At 35.6% G+C, this 25859-nt stretch overlaps 4 protein-coding genes across 8 annotated transcripts; 1 reads left to right on the top strand and 3 right to left on the bottom strand.

The window, feature by feature from the left end:
- Positions 1-851: 851 nt before the first annotated feature.
- LOC106642830 (IQ motif and ubiquitin-like domain-containing protein) lies at positions 852-13455 on the bottom strand. Its single transcript, XM_089588877.1, has 7 exons — positions 13184-13455; positions 12882-13109; positions 11843-12236; positions 11643-11775; positions 2689-2889; positions 1430-1793; positions 852-978 (listed from the first exon to the last, which is right to left on the bottom strand). Exons 1-7 carry the CDS (start codon positions 13453-13455, stop codon positions 852-854), a joined length of 1719 nt encoding a protein of 572 aa, XP_089445003.1.
- A 258-nt stretch (positions 13456-13713) lies between these two features.
- On the bottom strand, positions 13714-17237 carry Naa35 (N-alpha-acetyltransferase 35). 2 transcript variants are annotated; one of them, XM_014357734.2, is made up of 10 exons: positions 17078-17237; positions 16866-16933; positions 16247-16785; positions 15974-16166; positions 15707-15888; positions 15298-15630; positions 14840-15232; positions 14606-14776; positions 14407-14523; positions 13714-14328 (listed from the first exon to the last, which is right to left on the bottom strand). In XM_014357734.2, the coding sequence occupies exons 1-10, from the start codon at positions 17134-17136 to the stop codon at positions 14188-14190; spliced, it is 2196 nt and encodes a 731-aa protein (XP_014213220.2). In that variant the 5' UTR covers positions 17137-17237; the 3' UTR covers positions 13714-14187. The 2 variants fall into 2 exon arrangements, with proteins under 2 accessions (XP_014213220.2, XP_089444663.1); XM_089588537.1 differs by lacking the exons at positions 13714-14328; positions 14407-14523 and having other exon boundaries at positions 14736-14790.
- A 458-nt stretch (positions 17238-17695) lies between these two features.
- LOC106642848 (low molecular weight phosphotyrosine protein phosphatase) lies at positions 17696-18976 on the top strand. Of its 2 annotated transcripts, XM_089588557.1 has the most exons (5): positions 17696-17823; positions 17974-18164; positions 18265-18426; positions 18510-18632; positions 18736-18976. In XM_089588557.1, exons 1-4 carry the CDS (start codon positions 17787-17789, stop codon positions 18591-18593), a joined length of 474 nt encoding a protein of 157 aa, XP_089444683.1. In that variant the 5' UTR covers positions 17696-17786; the 3' UTR covers positions 18594-18632; positions 18736-18976. The 2 variants fall into 2 exon arrangements, with proteins under 2 accessions (XP_089444683.1, XP_014213226.2); XM_014357740.2 differs by lacking the exon at positions 18736-18976 and having other exon boundaries at positions 18510-18654.
- Positions 18749-25142, bottom strand: DhpD (guanine deaminase). 3 transcript variants are annotated; one of them, XM_014357739.2, is made up of 9 exons: positions 25126-25142; positions 20508-20616; positions 20183-20425; positions 19868-20086; positions 19690-19797; positions 19512-19619; positions 19285-19450; positions 19057-19203; positions 18749-18985 (listed from the first exon to the last, which is right to left on the bottom strand). In XM_014357739.2, the coding sequence occupies exons 2-9, from the start codon at positions 20604-20606 to the stop codon at positions 18780-18782; spliced, it is 1296 nt and encodes a 431-aa protein (XP_014213225.2). In that variant the 5' UTR covers positions 20607-20616; positions 25126-25142; the 3' UTR covers positions 18749-18779. The 3 variants fall into 3 exon arrangements, with proteins under 3 accessions (XP_014213225.2, XP_089444681.1, XP_089444680.1); XM_089588555.1 differs by lacking the exon at positions 25126-25142 and adding an exon at positions 20727-20787; XM_089588554.1 differs by lacking the exon at positions 25126-25142 and adding an exon at positions 20697-20741.
- Positions 25143-25859: the final 717 nt, after the last annotated feature.

Raw genomic sequence — 25859 nt, forward strand, 5'->3', positions numbered from 1 at the left:
TTTGTATTTATACTGGTGATCCAACAGTTTTAAAATTGTATGAAATAGTACGAATTGTAAATTTTTAACGGTATATTTCTCAGAATTTTCTCGGTTACTTAGGTTGATCTTTTTGCCTGTATTCGAAAAGTCCCATGGTAACCTGTGATAAGATTTTAAACTCGTAACTTTATTATCTCAAAAACCAATGTGGTAAAAATAATTTTTTATAATTTATTCCAAAAAATAAAAATTTAATCTATAACATACATTTTTTCAAAGAAAACCAAAGTTCAAAAGTGGTGGGTGATAGACAACCTTACAACTATTAGTTAAACGTAAGCAAATAAAAAATTACAAAAAAGTTATCACAATAATAAGTAGTTTTCGGACCGTAATAGTAGTTAAAAAAATCTCAGTTTTAAGCGACTGTGAAAGAAATTAACAGTGTTTCCTAATTTATTATTTACTATTGAACCATAATAAGGCCTCTCTACGAACCTATGTTTAATCAAAAAAGTTCCTGATGTAATTTCTGGGAAAACATGAGGTTTGACGTAAATTTCTACTACATTTTTTGTAAATACAAAGAAAGTTTTTTGAAAAATTTCAAAAAGAAATAAAACATGACGAAAATGTTGTTGAAATTTATTCTTAAGAAACGGAACTGTAACCATAAACTTTTAATAGGATGCCTTTCATTGTTATATCAAATACCTTAAGCAACCAAATTAATTTATGATTAATATCAAAGAATTTTATCGCAAAATTAAAAAGTCTATGTGCATGACTTTCTAATTCTATTGGAATTGTTTTCGGTTATAAATAAACGCATGCGTTATTAGGATAAAGTAAATGTACTGACTGAAATTTCACGAATTTATTGTATTTGACATTGTTTTGGCCGGTTCTATCGTAGTAGAGACGTCTTCTTTTGCTCCTGACGTTCCATCATTCTTTTTCTTCAAATCAACGCGTCCTTCAAATACAATGAGGCCCCTGTTCGTTACAAAAAAATAATTTTATTCTATGAAATATACATCCATATAAGTAAGAAGGAGATGGAGATTTAAAAACAAACAAATATCACATTTGTCAAAAGATATGACAATTTTGTCGTTTCAACGAATAAAACCAATACAGTAAACGTACTTTTCAAGGTTTAAAGTTTAGTTCATGCGGAATTCATAAGTTTTTTAAGTAGTACTATGAAGTTAACATACAATGGAAAATTAATAAGCGTAATCTCAACAAGAAAAATTCAAATGAGTATGTTGCACAGATGTTGTAAAAAATTAAATGAGTAATATATAGTTTCAATGAGATTTTCCTATAACGTTAACTTATTATTTTTAACTTGCAAGAAAATTTTATTGTTACTGGTATTGTTGTTATTATTATTGTTGTTGTTGTTGTTATTGAAAAAAAAAAAAAAAAAAAAAACTCCCACCTAAAGTCCATCCTCGCGACCCGATGGGCCGAGCGTATCTTCCGTTTGAGATGGTCCGAGTAGTACCCCCCGCCACCCCCAACGCAACAGTGGGCCTCAGCTTCGTCCTCCGTGAGCAGCACACAGTTCCAAGGACTCCAGGGCTGGTCGAGCTCGTAACGCGGGAGACGCAAATCTCCCAGCTCCGAGCTTTCGCTCAGCACCGAGTGCCCGTGCCAGATGGTAAGCACCAAGTGTCGCAGGTCTGGCACCGACATTGCATCGGCCAAACCTTCGGGCTCAGCTGTACGAATTGCGCTTAGGAGCCTCGCGAAGGGGCCCATGTCCAGAGGCATGCTCGAGTTGTCCCGCAGTCGCACGCAGCCTGAATATTTTTTTTTTTTTTTATTATTTTTTTTTTTTTTTTTCATCATTGCCAACTTAAAATTGAGTGTGTCTAGATTCAGCCAAGATAAGTAGCGTAACTTGAAGTAGGAAAACTATTTGCTGTAATATGTCTTGGCTGCATTTGATATTTCTCTCCTTCTGAACAGTAAAAAGTAGCAACATGACAATAACATTAAAATATAATAATAAATAATTATTGAAATCTTTTTATCCGCTATATAATTGCAGGTTCACGCGGATCTTAAAGTTTATTTTACGGGTTTTCAAAAAAATCAAATGTACCGAGTTGCAGCAATATACCCTGAAAATGTACTATAGAATTGTTTATTTTTGATTTGTATATATACTCTTAAAAGAAACAAACTGTGTTTCTTTTTATTTACTATACAATAAAATTATACATAACGTCGGATTGTATTTTATGAAGTACCCTGAAATACCATGCAAACGTTATTCAAAAAAAAAAGGTTTTAAATAATTAACTTGTTTACATTGTGTCATTTTTATACTAAAAGTTATCTTTCAAAAACATACGTAATTAGTGACATTATAAATATATAATAGTATTGGCAAAAAAAAAAAAGTTATTCAAAAAACGGAAGCAAAACTGAATTGTCATCAGAGAGATGGGTATATTTATTGCTAATATACCTGAACACAATTTTTTTTTCCTCAAAAATTCTCCTCTTTCCTTTTTCAAGCGATAAAAATACCAGTAATTTATAGCTACTTTTCAGGGAGTTATTGCCATTATCATGTACCGTATTATGGCTAAAAATTAAACCTTCTTTTCATAGCTAAAAATTTCATATTGAGAAGGTTCAGCCACTACTTGCCGATAATAAATATCGTATTGGTATTTCCATAATTACCCAAGCATTTGTTGAACGACTGCCTCCGCGAAGTGACGGGAAATTCGCCCCGCGGTCGGAGTCTGCAACAGCTCGCGCAAAAAATCTGGCTCTTCTCCAGCGACTCCCGAAACTCGTAATCGCACCTTTCGACCCGGCACTCATCCTGGACGCTCCGGCAGGTGCAGTTGTGCGAGTACCTCAAAAAATTCAAAAAAAACCCTATCCACCAAAAAAACGTCCCCCTCACGATAGATATACATTTACGCAAAACGCACACCCCCCGAAGGTAAAAAATAAACAGCAGCAAACCACAAAATTGAATTTTAAGATGATATACTATGAATTAGAGCATTGTTGCAAAAAAATTAAAATCCCTAAGAAATTATCACAAGTAGATAATAATATTTAAAATGTTTAAATGGTGAAGAATATTACTCTTAAATATTGAATTAAAGCTGACGTATGCCACTATAAGTATACACGTGTGAGTACTGTGTGGGCGCATAACATTACGTAATAAGTGTGGATCAATAAATTTTAAAAATAGTAAAGATACAGTGACTAAATGGACTCTGATTTTAATTGACGATTTCAAGCGTAAATAACGTCATTATCCTCGTTTTTCAAGCGATTATGGAAGAAACTAAATTTATATTAATAACTTTATATTGAAAGTATTAAGAAATAAAATCTATTCTTAAAATGTAAGACTATCAATTTAAACTCTATGTAACCTAACTAATCAGACAAATGCGAATAAAAAGTCATGGATTTGATGACAGATGAGAGCTGAAAACTAAAAAATTATACTACTACTCAACGCTGCGGAAGTGCATTAAAATTTCGATTTTTAGAAAATCGTTTTAATACTTAGTGTTGTTATTATTTAAAGTAATATTGTTATTGTTTTTACTAGATAAAAACAATGGTACACACATTAAACCAAGGCAAGCATAAGAAGTTCCATGGACCCGATGCTAATTCTGATGACATACTCCATCAGGTGCAAAGATTCTCATTATAGCGTTTAACTTTTTCATGTGGTAAGTACATGTGGAGAAAACGTTGAAAATGAAAGTTATATTTAATATTTTGTCTCATAAAAATAGACTTTTTGTATTAACATTTGTAGTCTATAGTGTTGTTGTAAAACTTCAAACAAAAAAAATGCTTTAAAACAGCCAATAAATCGTTATGTTAGATATATGTGTAGTATGCGAGTAGTTACTTGTATAAAACTCAATGTAGTGTTAACAGTGTAATGTACAAATGCAAAATTATACATGATCATTGTTTTGTATGGGTCGTGCCAGGCAGAAGCTACCGTAGCGTGCTAGTGAACTGTTATCTTTTGCATTACTTACTCTAATCGATAAATAAGCATTAAATAAAAGTACATTTCTTTTCACTTTTACAATTACCTATGATTACACAACGCGTTACACAGCATCTGAATGTATTGTATGTTTCTTGTGAACATAGTGTTAAATACAAAATTTACAGATCATGTTGAAATAATCTTTTTTAGTTTGCTATTTCCGTTTATAGTGTCCTCCTGACGCAGTAACTTACGAGAATAGTTTTTAGTCTCGAAAAAATTGTTGTGAAATATAAAATTTTTCAATTTTATTACATTGACTGACAAGATATTGTATTATAACATGAATGTATGTAATACTTAACTATTTAAATGGTCCCCAAATCAAATCTTAAAACTTAGAATGACACGTTTTACTCTGGATACCAGTAGACTGATCGTGCCTTACATGCAAGATTTAGGTTTACTGGCTTATTTTCAATAAATATCATCTACGTTTATAACCTAATATGCAACTGACAAAAGTGTCTCTCTACAATTGTATTGTTACTCATTTATCATAATTCGCTAAACATACGGGAAATCATAAAGACAAAGGAACAGGTGAAAATATAGACAAACCCTTTACTCACGAATACGTTAAAGGAATAATATTTTTTTTTACTTAAGATGTTTTTTTCTTGAACATTTAGACGTTGACTGTGTCCTCAGTAGGAAAAATAAAGTTCGCACCTGGTGCGCATCCAACCACCAAAAGCGAAGCAGGGCCCAAGGGACTCTTTGTGCTTGCCCTGGTGACATGTGCCACCAGGTACGAACACTACTATTTCGTGAGTATTTGCTGTGGGTTTATTGAGCAAAAATATTTTGTCCACATCGAAGAACTTGAAGCTCATGAAACAATTTTGAACAACAAATTCAAGAGCTAATTTTATACGACATTTGCGAGACCTACCGTATTACGGGCATTTTTGCAGTAGACTCTCAAACTCTAAGTATCTGTATTATGTGTTGGACAAAAAAATTTCACTTTGTATTGATATGATTAAACCTGTAAGATCTGAAATTGTTTTGGTTGATTATTTGTAAATAAAATTGATTAGGTAATGAATTGACGTCATTTTTTTATTCCTTCTCTTTCAATATTTTCTTGTGTTGACTGTAACTGTGAATCATTCGATGTTTTAAATTTTGGTTACAATCTGGTACGTCGACAACTGACTCGTTTTTTTGAGGAAGACGAATACATAGAACGTTGTCAGAGCAAAGTCTTGCCTTAATGCTATCCACATCGCACTCATCTGGGATGTTATATTTTACAATGAGTTGTGGGAAAGCATTTATAGTGTCGTCTTGTTCATTTTTTTTTATGCCCGTAATTGAAATTAATTTACCACTGGGCTAAAAATTAAACATATTTTTCTAATTAACACATTTTTTTTCCTAATAAAATAAGCTTCATACATTTAAATTAAACAGTATCATAAGACACCTGACAAGCGGAGATTTTTATCCATACCTCATCTAGTCAGCTTATCTTTTTTAACTTAATTTTAACGGCTCATATCGAGTTACAGCTGGCGTAAATGTAAGCATTTTATCAGTATCGAGGTGCGGCTAAGTAGTGAGCTTCATTTTTTTATCTACGTCAAATTGAGACTGAGCCGTTTCTAAATCGCTATCGAATTCCAGTTCAGTAATTTTCCTGGGCGGTTAAACTTTGTCTTTGTATTAACAACACATGTAAGTTCATATTTATTCTATCGTGTACGTTGTTCATTACTTTAGACCAATTGTCATTTTATCTATACTGTACCGGCGTCTATTTTGAAAGTTGATGCACAAACTACCCCAAAAAGAACATTTCCATTTTTTCAGGCATTAGCCAAGTCAGCAAGTAGACGCAAATTTTCTCCAGTGCCATTTTTTATAAAATTTAATAATTTTTTCTATTATAAATATGAAGTTCCGTGTAAGTTAATGGAGACGATCACACATGTACAATAACAAGTACACGTGTAGATTTAAAACAGTTTTGTACAATAAAGTACAGCGTTGAGTTCGTTATTAATGCTCAACTTACGTAATGGCCTCATTGAACATGATGACAACCACCGTCATAATCATGTCCAAGAGGCTGTTGTCAATCGAAAAAAAATTAGCAATAGCTTGAAACGTAAAACGTTAACCAATTTTTCACCGCGATTATCGGAATTAGTTCGAAGCAAGATAAACAACGACGCAACGACGAGCATGAATTCACAGTTTACGATTTGGATAAATTTTTTTCTAGACAAACTAATTTGCTCATTGTACAGAAACACATTCTTTAATCACACCAGTTTTTGTGTTTACGACTGTTAATACAGTTATAGACTGATAGGGCCTAAGTAAAGTGGGACAAAAAAATCTCGTTACCCATCGATCAGTGAATGGAAAGTTACTTATCCGCAATTCGACACTTATCAAGAAACGGTAATTATCATTTAGCCACAACTCAACAAACTCTTTTTTTAGCCGCAATTCATCATTTGCGATCTTAGTATTAAACAGGAAAAAAAGTAAAACAAGGAAAAGAAAGAAATAAAGAACCTCCATATTGACAACGACGCTAATTGTGTCCTCGACGAATCCTGTGCAGTCTAATTTCCTCTGATCCTACAAAAATGCCACTTAATTGATTTTTTTTTTGAAATTGAAAGAAAATAAAATATGTGTGTATGATTGCTCATGGCCTTACGTCCTTAGAAATTGAGGTATGCAAATCTTTGTGGAGTACAAGATGTTTCAACTCCTTGGGCGTGTTACTGGGAGACATGATCTGATGACCCGCTATTACTATATCTGTCATAAATTGTGTGCAGTGCACACCTGAGTATTCTAGACCTGATGGTCCATCATTACCATCTTCCCTGGACATTTTGATAAAAATACTAGAATTTAATAGCGTAAGTGTTCGTCTGAATAAGTCTGAGGAGTCACTGGCGAACAACAAAGTAGATTCTAGTGTTACTACGTGTCGCGTGCGTGACATCACTGCCGTATTTAGGAAGATACGTGCACCGGAGTAGAGCCCACAAACAAAGAATTACAAATAGGAGCGTCCAATCAGCGCTAGTCGAAGTATAATATATACTATTTTCTTGGGATGAGTAAATTAAACGGTAAGTATGACTTTTCTTTAAATTTAAAAATGTGATTTATGCGTAGAAGAGAGTACGGCTTTTTTTTATAATGAACAATATCTTCTTCCGTGGAATAACTTTTGTATTTCTTTGGTACGTTATAGTCATGAATGTGCTCTGAAATGAATAACGTCGCAAAAAATTACCGTTATCCAAAAGGAGGCATAATTGTGCTGGCTTGATCAAAACTTACATCGATTTTAATGCTATGATTGATTAAACCTATACAGTGATTGCAAAAGCTTTAAACGCTTTGTACTTACTACTGTTATGTATTTTTCATATTATCGATTAATATTGCTTACTGAACAATTTTTTTTAATAATAATAACTTTTAAAAAATTTTTATGAACCTCAGGATCTGCTATTGCTGTATTATATTTTTTCACGTTTTTTTATTTTGTTCTATATTTTTAAGTTATTTTTACAACAATGGTTTTCTGAAACATGCATCGATTTTACTCAACTCAAACCAATCTGTTTTATTTTTTTCAAATAATAATTTTTGCTTTTTTTCAAAACATACGGTTAGATTTACTACATTGGGACACTTACCAGAAAAATGCAGGATGTATAAAATGGTAAGGTTTTATATAATAAAGAAAAATTTTGTTCTAATACAATTTTTATAATTATTGTCAGACCACTAGAATAATATTAAGTGAGGTAATCAAAATCTAAAGAGAAAACTTTCTAAGAATGTTTTATAAAACTCAAGTCATAATCTGTTTCTGGAGAGTTGAACATGTAAATAAATAAATAAATATATATATATATATATATATATATATATATATATACTAGAGAGGTGGAGCCGTATACATGAATATATTGTTGAATTGCTTTTATTTATTTATTTTTTATTATTTTTTTTTCAATACGATGTCTGTTCTCGTAAAAACACAATAAATAATAGGTGAGCCTCTCAGCCACTCTCTTCCTTCCTCTTATTCTTGTTTTTCGTCGGTAAACCAGCGACTACGTTTATTTCCTATACGGTATCTGTTAGAATGCGGTTCCTTTTTTTCTTCTCTACTGCCACGCTCGCCACTGCTAACTGGTGATCCCAGTGCATTTCTACACCTGGATTTATTTTTATTGTTTTCGTGCTCATAGCTTCGTTTGCCGCACTTGCTTTGACTAGATGGAATCCCCAATCTTGTACGTTGCTGCTGGTATGTCATAATGCGTTATGAAAATTTATTTTAATTGTCTTATCTCTCAATGATGTTAGAAAAATCAGAGATCTCCCTATAAAGTGTATCCAATTGACGTTTACAAGTCCTGTGTTTTATTTCCTTTCCTGTACTTTCGTTTACGAACGGCGCACTATTTTTTTAACTTCTTTTTCCATATTTTTATCCTTGCGCAGGTAAGGGTATAGGTATAACTATAGTCTCTCATCAGTTGGAACTTGTGATATTATTTCGTCTCTTGATATTATCATTGAGTGCCTTTTCAAAAAATATCTCTGTGGCCGTCCTCTTTTTCTTGGGATATTTTTACATTGAATAGCCGTTTTACTGGGTCTTAAACCTAAAAATAAATCTGCATGTCACTACTCTATGTTCTTTAAACTAATGTTTAATTTTTTAGATTTTAATTTTTAATATTAAGTATAAAAAATGACATTTTTTGACTAAAAGAAAATTTTATAACGTTCCTTGGCAGATTTTAAACAAAATAGTGAGATATACATAATTTTACTTCATTCTCTTCGTTTCAGCTTCTGCTACATTGCTTCTGAATGTACTTAGAGACATGAAATTAGTTTCAAATCTGGCGAAGGTAGCACTGATTGTAACTCCAATAGCGCGTACTTACAGTCTCAGAACTGTAGAGCTACTGAATATACTTAATTATTGTTTAGGAATCCATCATAATAATCATTGTAAAATATTGTATTTCAACTAAATTTCCCTTAAGCAACTAAATTAATTTATGATTAATATCAAAGAATGTTATCGCAAAATTAAAAAGTCCATGTGCATGACTTTCTAATTCTATTGGAATTGTTTTCGGTTATAAATAAACGCACGCGTTATTAGGATAAAGTAAATGTACTGACTGAAATTTCACGAATTTATTGTATTTGACATTGTTTTGGCCGGTTCTATCGTAGTAGAGACGTCTTCTTTTGCTCCTGACGTTCCGTCATTCTTTTTCTTCAAATCAACGCGTCCTTCAAATACAATGAGGCCTCTGTTCGTTAGAAAAAAACAATTTTATTCTATGAAATATACATCCATATAAGTAAGAAGAAGATGGAGTTTTAAAAACAAACAAATATCACATTTGTCAAAAGATATGACAATTTTGTCGTTTCAACGAATAAAACCAATACAGTAAACGTACTTTTCAAGGTTTAAAGTTTAGTTCATGCGAAATTCATAAGTTTTTTAAGTAATACTATGAAGTTAACATACAATGGAAAATTAATAAGCGTAATCTCAACAAGAAAAATTCAAATGAGTATGTTGCACAGATGTTGTAAAAAATTAAATGACTAATATATAGTTTCAATGAGATTTTCCTATAACGTTAACTTATTATTTTTAACTTGCAAGAAAATTTTATTGTTACTGGTATTGTTGTTATTATTATTGTTGTTGTTGTTGTTATTGAAAAAAAAAAAAAAAAAAAAAACTCCCACCTAAAGTCCATCCTCGCGACCCGATGGGCCGAGCGTATCTTCCGTTTGAGATGGTCCGAGTAGTACCCCCCGCCACCCCCAACGCAACAGTGGGCCTCAGCTTCGTCCTCCGTGAGCAGCACACAGTTCCAAGGACTCCAGGGCTGGTCGAGCTCGTAACGCGGGAGACGCAAATCTCCCAGCTCCGAGCTTTCGCTCAGCACCGAGTGCCCGTGCCAGATGGTAAGCACCAAGTGTCGCAGGTCTGGCACCGACATTGCATCGGCCAAACCTTCGGGCTCAGCTGTACGAATTGCGCTTAGGAGCCTCGCGAAGGGGCCCATGTCCAGAGGCATGCTCGAGTTGTCCCGCAGTCGCACGCAGCCTGAATATTTTTTTTTTTTTTTATTATTTTTTTTTTTTTTTTTCATCATTGCCAACTTAAAATTGAGTGTGTCTAGATTCAGCCAAGATAAGTAGCGTAACTTGAAGTAGGAAAACTATTTGCTGTAATATGTCTTGGCTGCATTTGATATTTCTCTCCTTCTGAACAGTAAAAAGTAGCAACATGACAATAACATTAAAATATAATAATAAATAATTATTGAAATCTTTTTATCCGCTATATAATTGCAGGTTCACGCGGATCTTAGAGTTTATTTTACGGGTTTTCAAAAAAATCAAATGTACCGAGTTGCAGCAATATACCCTGAAAATGTACTATAGAATTGTTTATTTTTAATTTGTAAATATACTCTCAAAAGAAACAAACTGTGTTTCTTTTTATTTACTATACAATAAAATTAAACATAACGTCGGATTGTATTTTATGAAGTACCCTGAAATACCATGCAAACTTTATTCAAAAAAAAAAGGTTTTAAATAATTAACTTGTTTACATTGTGTCATTTTTATACTAAAAGTTATCTTTCAAAAACATACGTAATTAGTGACATTATAAATATATAGTAGAATTGGCAAAAAAAAAAGTTACCCAAAAAACGGAAGCAAAACTGTATTGTCATCGGATAGATGGGTATATTTATTGCTAATATACCTGAACACAATTTTTTTTTCTCGAAATTCTCCTCCTTTATTTTGTTAAGCGATAAAAATACTAGTAATTTATAGCTACTTTTCAGGGAATTATTGCCATTATCATGTACCGTATTATGGCTAAAATTAAACCTTATTTTCATAGCTAAAAATTTCATATTAAGAAGGTTCAGCCACTACTTGCCGATGGTTACAATCTCGTATTGGTATTTCCATAATTACCCAAGCATTTGTTGAACGACTGCCTCCGCGAAGTGACGGGAAATTCGCCCCGCGGTCGGAGTCTGCAACAGCTCGCGCAAAAAATCTGGCTCTTCTCCAGCGACTCCCGAAACTCGTTATCGCACCTTTCGACCCGGCACTCGTCCTGGACGCTCCGGCAGGTGCAGTTGTGCGAGTACCTCAAAAAATTCAAAAAAACCCCTATCCACCAAAAAAAACGTCCCCCTCACGATAGATATACATTCACGCAAAACGCACACCCCCCGAAGGTAAAAGATAAACAGCAGAGAACGGCGAGAGGAGGAGAATCACAGTGGTGCTGTTTCAAAGATCAACAGGCCTGTATTATTCAGCGCAGCCTACTTTTCAAAATTGACCAAGCCCGAACTTTGCGTATTGACTTTACATCGAGTACACGCACAGCTCCCCCGACAAGGGATAAATTATTGATATCCCCCTTAAAGCAAAACTCCCGTGTACCATGCCCCTTACAACGGGGTCAAAGAGCTGTTTGCTTTTCCCTCGCAGAGCTACTTCGACAAGTGGGTGTTATATTCACCGACGACTCTCTTCCTGAGGAACCCCAGATCGGCCGCGCCGACGTCCTTGGAGGTCAGGGCGATTTCTTGGTCGATCAGGTCGCGCAGAGCGTTCGCCTCGCGGCAGTGGTGCTTCTCGACGGAGCTCTTCGTCTGGAACGAGGGATTCGAGTGGACCGCGGCCCAACGGGTGGGAAGGAGAAGCAGAAAAGGTCTATACCTTGACCAGAAGCTCCATCCGGCCGGCGTTCGGGTCTTGGAGTAGCTTCTCGTAGAGGTCCCGGCACTCGATGGCCACCTGGTTCCTCAGAGTCAGCATCTCGACCACGCGGTCGCGGCGATCGAGCCAGCGTTTGGGCTCGCACTGGCGGGCGAGGAAACGCGCGCGGGACCTTTGGGCTCGGGCCTCGCGAGCCACGCGCTTTTTGCGGCTGTTGGAGAGGAAGACGCGCTGCCTCGCCTCGAGGAGTCGTAGGGCTCGGGTGTGGCGGTCCTTCTCCGGGCAGTTCGACTCGTCCTCCTCGGCGTCGGTTTTCAAGCGGTGCAGCAGGTGGCTCAGTCCCAAAGGAGTGCTCGGGTCGTTTAGGGCGCGGCACTCGGCTTCGCGACGATCTCTTTGGAAGGTCGAGGTGGACAGGTTTTTTTTTTTTTTCAAGGAATCACCCTTATTTTTTGCTTTTGGGCTTTTTTTTTAACGTGGTATTGTTTTTTATTTGCATAAGCTGATACGACTTTCTTTGCGTCACGGGTTTTGTTTTAGTTGGTCAAGTATGAAGAGGTAGAATAGGTATTAAAAATAATCCTCGGATGCTTTATTCCGTTTCGTTCACGAGCAAATTATTTTTTCAGCAGGGAAATAGCAAAACAAACGAGTTTTTTTTAATATTATTTTTGCCGTACGGAATTTTGGGAAAAATTTTATAACGCAGAAGTGCAAACAAAAATCACCAAAGTGCTTGAAATTCGGTAGGTGGTTTTTTTATTTTTCCTATTGAATATCGTACAAACGGGCCATTTGATTCGCGTAATTACTCGATCGGACCCTTTGGTATGGTTTTCACAAGTATACGCATAAAACCCATTCAGCTCAACCGTGGGAAAAAACATTCTTTTCAACACAACTTTATTCATTCTCTCGCTTACAAAGGAGACGTCGAGCCCTTGCAGCTACCGATTTTCAGATTTCAACGCACCATCCCGATAAAGTTGAAAAGCAAATAACCAAACGTCATAAAAACATGTTTTGCAAAAGTACCCACCTGCGCACCGAATACTTGAGCTCTTGTATCCTGTCGCACTCGGCTTGCAATTCCCGATAGACTCGCGCGCACTCTCGTACGTATCCCAGGAATCTGTACGCCCTGTAGCACCTCTGGATGACGCGAGCTCGGCTGTCGAGATCCAATCGCGCCCGCGCCTCCTCGAAAGTCTCGTACGCCCTGGCTGCCACGTAATCGTCGGAGACACCTGCCACGTAACAATCTCGGCTGCGAGTTTCGGGCGATCATTTCTCAAACGTCTCGGCGATCACGGTAACCGTGTGCGAAGCGCGTCGACTCACCGCCACATCTGAGTGGCTTGGCTGTAGGTTGACTGACACGCTCGGTCGACTTGCACGGAGGTCTGGACCTTGCGGCTGCACGTCTTCTCCCAGGGCACTCGTTTGGGCGCCGGTCCCGTTTGCGAGTCCCCATTTCGGTACTCGACGCCGCTTTTCCTGTCCCTCCAGCCGCCCAAGTTTGGCTTTTTTATGAGGCTTTTCTCGATTATCAGGGTGTAAGGTTTTCTGCACAACGCGGGGTTTGGCTCGTACGTCAAGTCGCTGCTGTGCATTTCGCTTTAACCCTTCAACTTTCGGAGGAGGAGAGAGAAACAAATGGAACGAGATACGTGTAAAATAACAAGACGAGAATTTCAGTTGCCATACTCTTGACAAAATACGATTGTTTTATTACGTCTTTAGATTTTCTTTTTTTTTTTTTTTCTATAGATATATCGACAAGTGCGCGATGAATATAATTTTTTTTTTTTTTTTTGTACAACGTCGACGTTTCAGCAGAAAAACGGATCGATATACATTCGGCGTTTTTTTTTTTTTTTTTTTATAATACTTGACTAATAATTTTGCCGAGCCGAATTGAATTCTGAGCTGGAAAGGAAAAGCAATTTCGCTACCGGCGCGACTCTAAAGCACTATGATCTATCGGCGATTTTTTTACGCGATGCCTAAACAGTTATGTATTTACAAACTTAGCCATAAAGGTGGATACGATAATCACTAGATCTCTCGTTAACAATTTAATCACACTTTTCCGTGTATATTTTTCAGATTGTCTGATTTGTTGAATATTTTTTGCACAATGTAGAAAAAAAAATTTTTTTTTCACGTTATTCCAAGTGAAACAAGTTAAAAATCGGGGAAGACAAAACTAAATGAGGTAAAAAAAATGTTAAGACGCGATTAAAAAAGTCTTGACTATTCAGCATTAATTTATCTTTTAAGATCACTAAAATAAATAATCTAACGTTGATAGTATGTAACGATGAGGCCACGATGAGAAATAATTAAGCAAGCTTTATGATAGGGAAGTGCTGGTGGACCGAGAAATCGAAGACTGGCGGCTCCTTCGAGTCCTTCTTGTGTCCCCCAGTGAGTAATTTCAAAACAATAAAATTTGTTTTGACGACCTTTAACAACTCGTTAATCTATAAAAAAAAAAAGCAATGAACACGATTAATTTAATACAATCAATGGTAAAAAAAAAATAATTGTAAAAGGTTTACCTCGTTTACTGTATTGGCATTGGGTGGATTGAGCTCTAATGCGCGTTCCAATAAATTTTTAGCTTGATTGAAATGCCGGCAACCATCAAAGTATTGCTCTTCGCTACTACCTTTTTCCTGAAATTCCAAGTAATACCAAGTACTTTAATAAAATGGTCAATCAACCGGATTCATTGACTAAACAGTTAGGGTAACTTACGTATTTTTTTATTTGCACATTTGTCATTTCTATGAACTTTTTGTATTGAATTGGCGGTGGCGTTAGCAAAGATGAAAACGGTAACAGACGGTGTTCATATCGAACTCGTTCGCAGTCGAATTGGCTATCAGGTAAGGGTATCTTGCCATCCATTCGAAAACCAACTAATGCCTGTAGTGAAAATACTGAATTATTTTATTAAAGAAAACCTTACGTTTTCAAAGATTCCAATACCTTATAAAAACCTCCACAAATATTTTGCATGGCTTGATACATTAATATTTCCAAGTAGTTTGGCTTAGGCGTTGCCTTTTTCTTTTTGTTCTTTGCACTTTTCTTGGCGCTCCTGCTCTTTTGATTTTCTAGATGAATGTCTTGCTCTATTATAAACGAATCTGCTCTCGTGATGGCAGATATGAGCCAGTTGTATAGGAACTCGAACAGATACCAATATATATAATGATACTCGTGAACCGAATAGAGCTCGAGCTCGAAGCCACTAAGTAAATACATGACCATAACGCGCAACGTATGATACAACACCCAGGTGCCAAAGCAAGCCAAATGCGGCCTGGGTGTGTCACTTTTCAACGACAACGTGTGCATATAACTGTCCACTCGTTCGGCCTAAGTGAAAAAATAGTGATAAATGTGTAATTTTAAAAGACAGTACTACTTTAGTGTATGCACACCTCATCTTGCAGAGCCGCAAAATTTTCAAATAAAAAAGCCAGTCTGTCTCTCTGTCGAGCTCTATTGTGGCCACTTGTCTGCAACAACGTGCCAAAAAAGTTGGCACAGTGTCCTAAAAAGTTATCAACAAACTCTTTCGCTTGGTGCTGTTGTAACAAAGTGCTTTTGGGCATTAAAACAGGTGGCGCAATGAAATTTCTCGCCGCATCTTTTAAAACGTCTGCGAAATTGTGGACACCAAAAACGCGATATGGCGTAGGCAAGTAAATAATTTGCAACATCGATCGCGACAATATACACGGACTTTGTCGTGAAAACTCTAAAAAGAAATCCTAAAATTAAAGATGGCAATTAGTGAAATTTGTTATTAAAAAAGGAAACCAACGTAAAAAAAAAAAATATTATCACCAGAGCAGCATGAAAACTTGTATAGCTCGTGATTTTAGTAACAACTTTAAAACGATTTATGAGTTCTGACATGTAATCTAGAGCTTCAATTCTAGGCTTGATTTTTGTGTACCTAGGAAACGTGGGCGGCAGTAATCTTTGGTTAATCATAGAATCAAAACCCATTACATTTGGATGATTAGCTAAAAAGTATTGCATAAATTTACAGTGATCTTTTCAATACCAACTGATATTTTATGTATTACTTTACTTAAAACGAGTACTTACTAACTTCATCAGCTTTTGCTCCTTGGTTAACCGTTTTTATCATAATTTTTATCATATCTGAACAGTTGGATAGAAGACGTTGGCAACCAATGAGATTCTGCTGCAACTGTTCTTTTTTCCCCATCAATGTTAAAACTTGATAAAACATTTTTGTAAATCTTATCCTAGCATAAAGAGCTGAGCCTTGATTATACTAAAAAATGATTATTATAGTGGATCTTCTATCTATGAGGTGATGATCATTAAAAGATAGATTTAAAATGTAAGTGTTACCTCTTTTTCCGTCTCATCATCGGTCGGCTTCACCCGAACTTTTTTATGTAGCTCTTCTTCAACTTCTCTCAAAAGAGAAATGGTTTTTTGCTCTGTGACTTCAACCTGAGGCTTATAACCTCCATACATGGCTCCTTGAAAGTCTTCCTCTTCGTAGACAGAAGCTTTCAATATGCACTCCCTAATTTCTTCAATTATTTTGTAGACAGCATAGCAAAATGTCTTTAAAGTCTTGTCCATTATCTGATCAGGCTGATGCAGATATAAATTAGTAAAAACTGTCTGAGCTAAACTATGACCTTCCAACCACGAAACTATGCAAGCATAAGTTGAATCGATTATTCCAATGATCTCCGCAGGTGTGAGACCATCTAACTTAATAACTCCAGTTGTTGCTGCTTGTGAAAACGTATATGGCTTATTGCTACCTCTATTGCACAGCATTCCAGCATCCATTTTTGGATCCATCATCTCTATGGCTGACATTGCATCAAACAGACCAAAAAGCTCATCATGTAAAAGTTCTCCCAGTTCCAATTCTAAAAAAAAGTGAACATCAACATTGCACACTCAAAATAAATATTCAAGTAACAAATTAAACAACCAACACATAACTGACCAGTAATAGCCTCGAAGAATTCACCAGTAATGTCCACCCAATTGTACGAGTCTCGTAAATTATCAACTCTGCAAAAGTATTAAATAACTCATCAGATTAAGATATTTTCATTGAAAAATTCCTTCAAACAAACACTATAAGCTTCAAAGTTTTTACTTTGAACATAAGACCAATTAAAGCACTAGTCATTTTTTTTGTTTTTTAAAACTCACATGACTTCCTTTTCGTCGCTCATTTCCATTGAATTTTGCTCTTCTAACAACCTCGACATTTTCGCTGTCCACTGTACTTGCAGTTTATTTTTTTGTAAACTATAAATATATTTTTTTTCCTTCCCAATCTGTAACTATATATAACAACTACTGAGACTGCTGCTCTCTTTCACATACAACAGCTGTGTGTACCTATACTAACCTTAACTAAAAAACATATGACTTTTCGATTTTCGGGTGAAAGGTAGATTGTAAACTTGCCGCAAATGGCATGCAATACATGTCAAATTTTTATTTTCGATCCAAAAAAATTAGTTGCGGCTGGTTTATAATTGATTACATGGCTCTTCTACAAGTTGTAAGTTGTTTGCGCCATCTAGCGGTCTTCATTTTTTTAGTAAACCAAGGCCAGGCCAGTACATAAGAACGAGCAGTCTATGTTTTATAAGTCTATGTTTATAACTTTTATTCGTGAGAATCGTGACCGGGCTTCCGTACAACACAGCTGTGTGTACTTATATATATGTATGCTCAATGTTTTGATTATTAGTTCATGGTTCATGGTACGTGCTACACGCTACACGTACATTTTGTTATTGTAAAGCGTTCAAAGTAGAAAATACATATTGCTTGTTTTATATTCATCAAACACAATTAGCATATACTTACTGTCAATAGTTGTATATACAACCTAAGGAGTAAGAAAAATATGGCAGAAAAAAAGAAAGTTCTTATGATTTGTTTAGGTAAGAGAAAATAAAGTTAACGCGCACACTTGGCACTTTTTTGAATTGAGTTGAATAAATTTTGTTGTACGAATGTAACAGCAGACGATGTAAACAATTGAATCAGTTTTATTCAAAGTTGATGATCCATTGTTGATTTACTATTTATAGGAAACATTTGTAGGTCACCAATTGCTGAGGCAGTGTTTGCAAATATTGTTAAAGAAAAGGGGCTTCAGGACAAGTGGGAAGTTGATAGTGCCGCCCTGATAGGATATCATACAGGGAAAAGTCCAGACTCAAGAGCCACTAAAACATTAAAAGAAAAAGGAATCACGGATTACGTTCACAAAGCAAGACCGGTAAATAGCCCGTTGTTGCTCTTACATTTGGTTTGGTACTCATTATTATTATTATTTTTTTTTTACTTTACTCTTTTACTACTCCAAATCAAATCCACAGATTAAAAAAGATGATTTTAACGAGTACGATTGGATCTTTGGCATGGATGAAGACAACATTGATGAACTTGAAAGGAAAAAGCCTTCTGGTAGTAAAGCTGAGGTTGAACTTTTAGGAAAATACGATCCTCAGGGAGATGTCATCATAAGAGATCCATATTATGTAAAGAAAAATTGTATTTAATGAGAATTAATATTCCATGATGATTCCAAGTAATCAAATTTTCTATGTAATATGTTCTGTAGGATGATGGCAGTGCTGGTTTTCACAAAGCTTACGAACAATGTGATAGAAGTGTCAGAGCATTTTTGGAGAAGCAAAAAAACTGATCTATATAGGTTGAGGTTCTATTGATTCAACAGTGTTTTGTAGGTGAAGAGTGAATGAAATCTGAAGACATTTTATAATAAAAATTTATTTTTTTATTATGAACGATATCAAATTCAATTTTTTTTTTTTTTTCATTTTCAGATATTCTTGTTTGACCGTTAGCATGATAGTTGATTAAACTAAATTTATTTTTTCACAACACATTGACCAGATACATAAACTTTAACTATATTACGATCGTCTCCGCAATATATGAGTCTTTGTAACTTTTCGTCCAGTGAATAATCTTTTAAATTATCAATCGCACTTTCAGGTGAGGCTAAATCTATAACAAGAGCATCAAATTCCTTTCCAACTTTAAAATTTCCAACTTTATTATTAATGGCTAGTGCTAAAAAAGTATAAAACATACATAATTGCAGTTGTCAGATAATGTGATCCATTGAATCATAAATATATTACCTTCTGCCCCTCCAAGAGTAGCCAAATAAAAGACATCCTTATAGTCAAGTGGTTTGTAGCCAGATTTTATAAATGACAAATGAATCGATGCTTGCAGTGCTGATCTCATAGTGTCTAATATCAATGGATTGTTACCTCCAGAGACATCTTGATTATTAAAAAGAATCCAAAATTTATTTTTCGTACCGAGTGATTAAAAAAAAAAGACAAACTATTGTTTTACGTTACCTGTGCCTAAGCCAACTTTAATATTAGCGGCCCGTAATCTCCTCACGTCACACAGACCACTTTTCAAATTTGTATTAGAATTCGGGCAGTGAATTATAGCAGTTTGTCTTTTTTTAATGATTTCAAGTTCTCTGTCAGTCAAATGAACTCCATGAGCCAATACTGTCTAAGAAGTACACAATTATAAATGAATTGATTACCACGAAGTAGAAAGATTTTGCGCTTACCTTATCAGTTAGCAAACCTGCTGCATCATAAACTTCAGCGTACGATGGATGTTGTACGAACAGAGTTTTCACAGCTTCAACTTCCTCTTTATTTTCGGATATGTGAGTCTGTAAGGATGAGATTATATTTTTTTGTATACTTTATTGGGTTTGAAAAAAAAAAATCATTTCTTTTTACTTGAACGTGAACATTCTTTTCTTTGGCCAAGTCGCCCAACTTGGCCATTAATTCAGTATCACAGCTTAACGCAAATCTGGGACTTATTATAGGCTCGACCAAAGGGCTCTAAAAAACAAAAATGAATTTCGTTATCGAATCAATGGCTGAGAATTATTTTCAAATCATTTCAACATACATTCATTTTTCGAACGTCTTCAATGAAACCTTCAGTTTCTTTAATCGAATCTTCCAAACTTTCAAAATAATCCTCAAATTGACAGGAATTCATATTTATTTTGCCAACAAATGCTCTCTGGCCGTATTTAACGACTTTTTTCGCGAGAATCAGCGACGACGATTTATACAACGAGGCAAAATAACAAGCTGTCGTTGTTCCCAACTTTAACGTCCTTTGCTGTAAAAATCGTGCCAAGTTTTTTTTTATTATTAATTTTTTTTTTTTTTGTTTTTTCCATCAAACATCATATAAAATATTGTTCTCTGTAATTACCACAACAGCGTCGAAGACTTTATCCGCAAATTCCTCGTCAATGTATTGTCTTTCGAGGGGAAAGGTATAATTTTCAAGCCATTCCAATAAATGCTTATCATAACCAGTCCCCAGATTTGGTACTTGCACGGCATGGATGTGGGCATCGATAAATCCAGGAATAATAAACTGTCCCGCCTTCAAAAACACAACATTCTCGCGATCGCAGCTATTTTTATCTGGATTTAAATTTATTTTAATTATCTGAAATAAAACAATTTGCGTTAATCACGTGTTATATTTAAAAAGTGCAATTCATTGGTACTTATCGGAGGCGATATGGTACCTTTCCATCCTTGACGTCTATCTGTGCCCTTTCGTGAATGACCAACTCTCCCGTGTCGGCGCTATGAATTATTGGCCCAACAAACGATTTGAGCGTCATTGTCCCTTGTCTGCATGAAAAATAGTTTTAAAAAAAAATAGTTTTCAATCAAGGTCTGGTTGAACGTTTGCTTTTTTGAATTAAAATTACTCAAATGAAAAATAAAACGAATGGCCAAACTTGTCAAGCCTTATCAAAAATGGATATAAGTGCTGTAAACGTCACGCGTGTCCCACTGCGATTTTGTGTTGTTTTCGTTCGACTAACGCCGACCAGTGCTCTCGCCTGCGGCAGAAAACCGAAGACGTGACCGTCACAGTACCGCCACCTGAACTGACGCCCTGCGGCCAGAGTTAATGCGCGCTAAGCGGCAAATTCAAATGTGCTAAAACCAACTAACTAAATCCCAAGCTTTTTAACATAATAACTCAGTACCCAAAACCTCTTATACCAAATAACCCTATACTTCAGATAAATACAACCAAACAATATTTTAAATACACGCTCAACTTATAACTGTATACATAAATCATACTCATCAGATTGCAAAATCTTTAAAATAAAGATCCAAACGACTTGCAACACATAAATATAATGAGAAAAAAACTACTAAATAACCCAGGGAGCTTAATATCTAATTAATTTATTGATAAAAATATAAAATATAACTACGACGCGTATCCCTATATGACCCAAGGCACTTCATGGTAAGTTTATTACCTAATCAAATATAAATTAAAAGCCCAAGCGCCTATCACCAGATGACCCGGGGCGCTTGCTGTCCACTTTTTTAAAAATTTTACTGAGCGCCTATTACCAGATGACTCAGGGCGCTTACTGGCCACTTTTTTTAAAATTAAACTGAGCTGCTATCACCAGATGACTCAGGGCGCTTACTAGCCAGTTTATTAACTAATTAAATATAAATTCACAGCCCAAGCGCCTATCACCAGATGACCCGGGGCGCTTGCTGTCCACTTTTTTTAAAATTTTACTGAGCGCCTATCACCAGATGACTCAGGGCGCTTACTAGCCAGTTTATTAACTAATTAAATATAAATTAAAAGCCCAAGCGCCTATCACCAGATGACCCGGGGCGCTTGCTGTCCACTTTTTTTAAAATTTTACTGAGCGCCTATCACCAGATGACTCAGGGCGCTTACTAGCCAGTTTATTACCTAATCAAATATAAATTAAAAGCCCAAGCGCCTATCACCAGATGACCCGGGGCGCTTACTGGCCACTTTTTTAAAAATTAAACTGAGCGCCTATCCCCAGATGCCCTCAAATACTTGCTTTCCAGTTTTCAAACCGTCGGATTAATAATTATCGAGACAAGTGCTTGTTAAGAAACGAAAAGAATTCAATTTTTGGCCCTGATGGTATTAATAAATGGCTTAGAAATTAACAACAAGCTGTATAACGTCCTAAGTTACTTGATATAAGTTCCATTCTATTTTTTGTTAACTCAAAAATGCTAGCATAAGAGCTCTTAATTGTTCTAAGTAACATCGGAGTATGCCTTTATAATATTTTATAATTATTATTATTGCAGTAGTTGGCCGATTAGTACGTTAGGTTACTTATACATACAGCACTAGTTATTTGTTGGTTTTTTTTGTATCACAATTAAGAACCTATTAAGTGCCTTACTTTGCTACACATTGAATGCCGTAACTATTGTAGCATTTTTCATTTTATTAACCAGTGGATAGTAAGCGCCCTGGGTCATGTAGTGATAGACGCTTAGGATTTAAATTTATATTTAATTTGTTAATAAATTGGCCAGTAAGTGCCCTGAGTCATCTGGTAATAGCAGCTTAGTTTAATTTAAAAAAAAGTGGCCAGTAAGCGCCCCGGGTCATCTGGTGATAGGCGCTTGGGCTTTTAATTTATATTTAATTAGTTAATAAACTGGCTAGTAAGCGCCCTGAGTCATCTGGTGATAGCAGCTCAGTTTAATTTAAAAAAAAGTGGCCAGCAAGCGCCCCGGGTCATTTGGTGATAGGCGCTTGGGCTTTTAATTTATATTTAATTAGTTAATAAACTGGCTAGTAAGCGCCCTGAGTCATCTGGTGATAGGCGCTCAGTAAAATTTTAAAAAAAGTGGACAGCAAGCGCCCCGGGTCATCTGGTGATAGGCGCTTGGGCTTTTAATTTATATTTAATTAGTTAATAAACTGGCTAGTAAGCGCCCTGAGTCATCTGGTGATAGGCGCTCAGTAAAATTTTAAAAAAAGTGGCCAGTAAGCGCCCCGGGTCATCTGGTGATAGGCGCTTGGGCTTTTAATTTATATTTAATTAGTTAATAAACTGGCTAGTAAGCGCCCTGAGTCATCTGGTGATAGGCGCTCAGTAAAATTTTAAAAAAAGTGGACAGCAAGCGCCCCGGGTCATCTGGTGATAGGCGCTTGGGCTGTGAATTTATATTTAATTAGTTAATAAACTGGCTAGTAAGCGCCCTGAGTCATCTGGTGATAGCAGCTCAGTTTAATTTTAAAAAAAGTGGCCAGTAAGCGCCCTGAGTCATCTGGTAATAGGCGCTCAGTAAAATTTTAAAAAAAGTGGACAGCAAGCGCCCCGGGTCATCTGGTGATAGGCGCTTGGGCTTTTAATTTATATTTGATTAGGTAATAAACTTACCATGAAGTGCCTTGGGTCATATAGGGATACGCGTCGTAGTTATATTTTATATTTTTATCAATAAATTAATTAGTTATTAAGCTCCCTGGGTTATTTAGTAGTTTTTTCTCATTATATTTATGTGTTGCAAGTCGTTTGGATCTTTATTTTAAAGATTTTGCAATCTGATGAGTATGATTTATGTATACAGTTATAAGTTGAGCGTGTATTTAAAATATTGTTTGGTTGTATTTATCTGAAGTATAGGGTTATTTGGTATAAGAGGTTTTGGGTACTGAGTTATTATGTTAAAAAGCTTGGGATTTAGTTAGTTGGTTTTAGCACATTTGAATTTGCCGCTTAGCGCGCATTAACTCTGGCCGCAGGGCGTCAGTTCAGGTGGCGGTACTGTGACGGCCACGTCTTCGGTTTTCTGCCGCAGGCGAGAGCACTGACGCCGACTGAACTAACAGTTGTGAGTAGATCACCCACTTGGGTATCCTTTTATCCTTGTGGCGCTCAACGCCACCTGGATAAAACTCGGACGCGTCGGGAGAATATAAAATTACATAATACACCAGGACTATGATTTTTTTCAAAGCATATATATATATTCTCATGCACGCTTTGCGTCGTTTATTTTTAAATGGTTTTTTTTTTTTTTTTTTTTTTTAATTTCGTGGCTCTGTTTTTAATCTATTTTTTATGCCTGTTAAGATATTATAAATAGGAGTTACTAAAATAAGAATATACATTAACGAGCTATTAAGTTTTTCTGAGAAAATGCAACTATGGTAAACAAAATACAAAAATCTGTATGATGTAAAACAAAAAATAATTAAGTATTACGCTTTGGGCGAGATAACGGGGATTTTGTATTTTTCGTGGTTTTCCGTATACTTTAATTATGCTTTGTAATCTTATCTGATTTGTTTTAGGAATCAATTATTTATTTTATCTATAATGCAAACTAAATACTCGAGTAAAATGTTTTACGTTATCTGATCCATCGCACATTAGGCTCTTGAGATTTGATACGTCATTCAATTGGTTGGTGGACTTAATCGACGTAGCGATAAAAAATAAAAACTTAATTTTGCGGGAAAAAAAATTGAGCTTGGATTTCCTTCGTGGCGGGAAAATGTGTCCGTTATTTTTTTGACAAATCGCAAAATACTTTTATATCTATTTACTACTAATTTTCATTGTCTTGTTGATTCTTACAATTGAAAATTTAGACGCAAAGTTTCAAAAAAATACGTGTATTCGCGTCGAATCAAGTACAATGGGATGACAGTATACGTGAAAAAAAATTCAACTTACACTTATAAAAAAAAAAATTACCAAAATCGAACTGATCAAATATTAACAAGAGTATTTTAGACACGTTAATTTTTAACTTTTTTCATTCGATTTTTCTTTCAAGCAAAGTATTACACATATGGCACATATAGATAAGTGTCAATGTATAAGGCTTATGGTTGATAGTAGATGGGAAAGTCGCACAATTATAATTACTAAAATAATACGAAGGGAAATCTAAGCTTACAAAGTCAATTTATGTTTTTCCCTCGCCACAACATGTACAGGTTCAATAAACGCTTAAATTAACGAGAACGGAAGCCCACGAGAAAAACCATCCCATCTCTAAATATTTATCTTTCTTCACATGTTTTTGCCATTTACCATATTAATTTTCGAGCAACTTAGAGGAAATTTTTATTATTGAGCCACATCACATAAAACTACTACTACAGTCGAATAACACTCTGTGCCATATTTGTCGTTACGCAACTTATGAATATTCACTCAGGTGCAGGTATTTTTATACGCAACACCTGAAATAGCCTCCTAAAGTATTTTTCTTTTTTTTTATTAATAACTTTTAAAATTTTACTCTACTGATAAATGATTTTGTCTGCATTTAAAACTTATCCCCCGTACATAATATACTCACCCCAAGTGGGTACGATGAAAATAGTCCGAAAAAAAAAAATAATAAATAAATAAAACGGAATAATATACTACGCGTATGTGAACTAAGGACGTAAACAAAAGAGTGTAAACATGGGCGTGTAGAATCAAATTGTCACGGGTGAAAAAATTCCGAGAGAAAAGTATTGAGCGCACTCGATGCGGGGAGCGCGCCGGAGAAGCACTGACAGGGTTTTTCCGGCCTCTCTGTACATTGCCTCTAAACGCTAATGTACTGCCAAGAATATATAGTTACATGTACACGTTCACGTAGTACTACATGTAATATATACGTACAATAGTTACGGACGCAATTGCCAGCGCGCCTATGTTGTTTTACGGGTCGGGTACAACAGCCTCGCGACAGCTTTACTGCACGATCGAGACTCGATGAAAAAAAAAAGGCACGTGATATACCTATCGTAATAATCAATGAGTCGGTACAGTGGAAGAAAAACTCGAGCTTTTGGTTCCGGTGCGATTCCTCGTATCGGTTGGCCCATTCAAGTTTATACGCCTCGCGATTGCGCAAATAATCAATGACGAGAATACCAAAACTTACCTACAGTCAACTCTCATCTTTATGTCCCAAGTTGCCGGTGCACTGGCTATCGATCTAACAAGACCCGCGTCTCGCCTACAGTACAGCGCCATCGCGTCGAGGGTGTGTTTATTTTATTTGTTTATTTTTTTTTAAATACAAATATCCACAGGAAA

This window comes from Copidosoma floridanum, unplaced genomic scaffold (assembly GCF_036245765.1).
Source record: "Copidosoma floridanum isolate Cflo_tuat_1 unplaced genomic scaffold, Cflo_Japanese_pri ptg000007l, whole genome shotgun sequence".
In the NCBI taxonomy this organism is placed as follows: domain Eukaryota; kingdom Metazoa; phylum Arthropoda; class Insecta; order Hymenoptera; family Encyrtidae; genus Copidosoma; species Copidosoma floridanum.

What these genes read in the sequence shown, in the direction of transcription:
- LOC106642830 (XM_089588877.1), bottom strand. Translation starts at nt 13,455, where the DNA reads ATGCACAGCAGCGACTTGACGTACGAGCCAAACCCCGCGTTGTGCAGA. An exon ending in CTCAAGTATTCGGTGCGCAG is followed by an intron (nt 12,237 to 12,881) that starts GTGGGTACTTTT and finishes GACCTTCCAAAG; the next exon opens with AGATCGTCGCGAAGCCGAGT. An exon ending in GGATGGAGCTTCTGGTCAAG is followed by an intron (nt 11,776 to 11,842) that starts GTATAGACCTTT and finishes CCCTCGTTCCAG; the next exon opens with ACGAAGAGCTCCGTCGAGAA.
- Naa35 (XM_014357734.2), bottom strand. Translation starts at nt 17,136, where the DNA reads ATGTCGAGGTTGTTAGAAGAGCAAAATTCAATGGAAATGAGCGACGAA. An exon ending in TTGCGGCTCTGCAAGATGAG is followed by an intron (nt 15,233 to 15,297) that starts GTGTGCATACAC and finishes TTTTTCACTTAG; the next exon opens with GCCGAACGAGTGGACAGTTA. An exon ending in TTTGTGGAGGTTTTTATAAG is followed by an intron (nt 14,777 to 14,839) that starts GTATTGGAATCT and finishes TTTTCACTACAG; the next exon opens with GCATTAGTTGGTTTTCGAAT.
- LOC106642848 (XM_089588557.1), top strand. Translation starts at nt 17,787, where the DNA reads ATGGCAGAAAAAAAGAAAGTTCTTATGATTTGTTTAG. An exon ending in AGTTCTTATGATTTGTTTAG is followed by an intron (nt 17,824 to 17,973) that starts GTAAGAGAAAAT and finishes TACTATTTATAG; the next exon opens with GAAACATTTGTAGGTCACCA. An exon ending in ACGTTCACAAAGCAAGACCG is followed by an intron (nt 18,165 to 18,264) that starts GTAAATAGCCCG and finishes TCAAATCCACAG; the next exon opens with ATTAAAAAAGATGATTTTAA.
- DhpD (XM_014357739.2), bottom strand. Translation starts at nt 20,606, where the DNA reads ATGACGCTCAAATCGTTTGTTGGGCCAATAATTCATAGCGCCGACACG. An exon ending in CAGGTTTGCTAACTGATAAG is followed by an intron (nt 19,451 to 19,511) that starts GTAAGCGCAAAA and finishes TGTACTTCTTAG; the next exon opens with ACAGTATTGGCTCATGGAGT. An exon ending in TAAAGTTGGCTTAGGCACAG is followed by an intron (nt 19,204 to 19,284) that starts GTAACGTAAAAC and finishes TTAATAATCAAG; the next exon opens with ATGTCTCTGGAGGTAACAAT.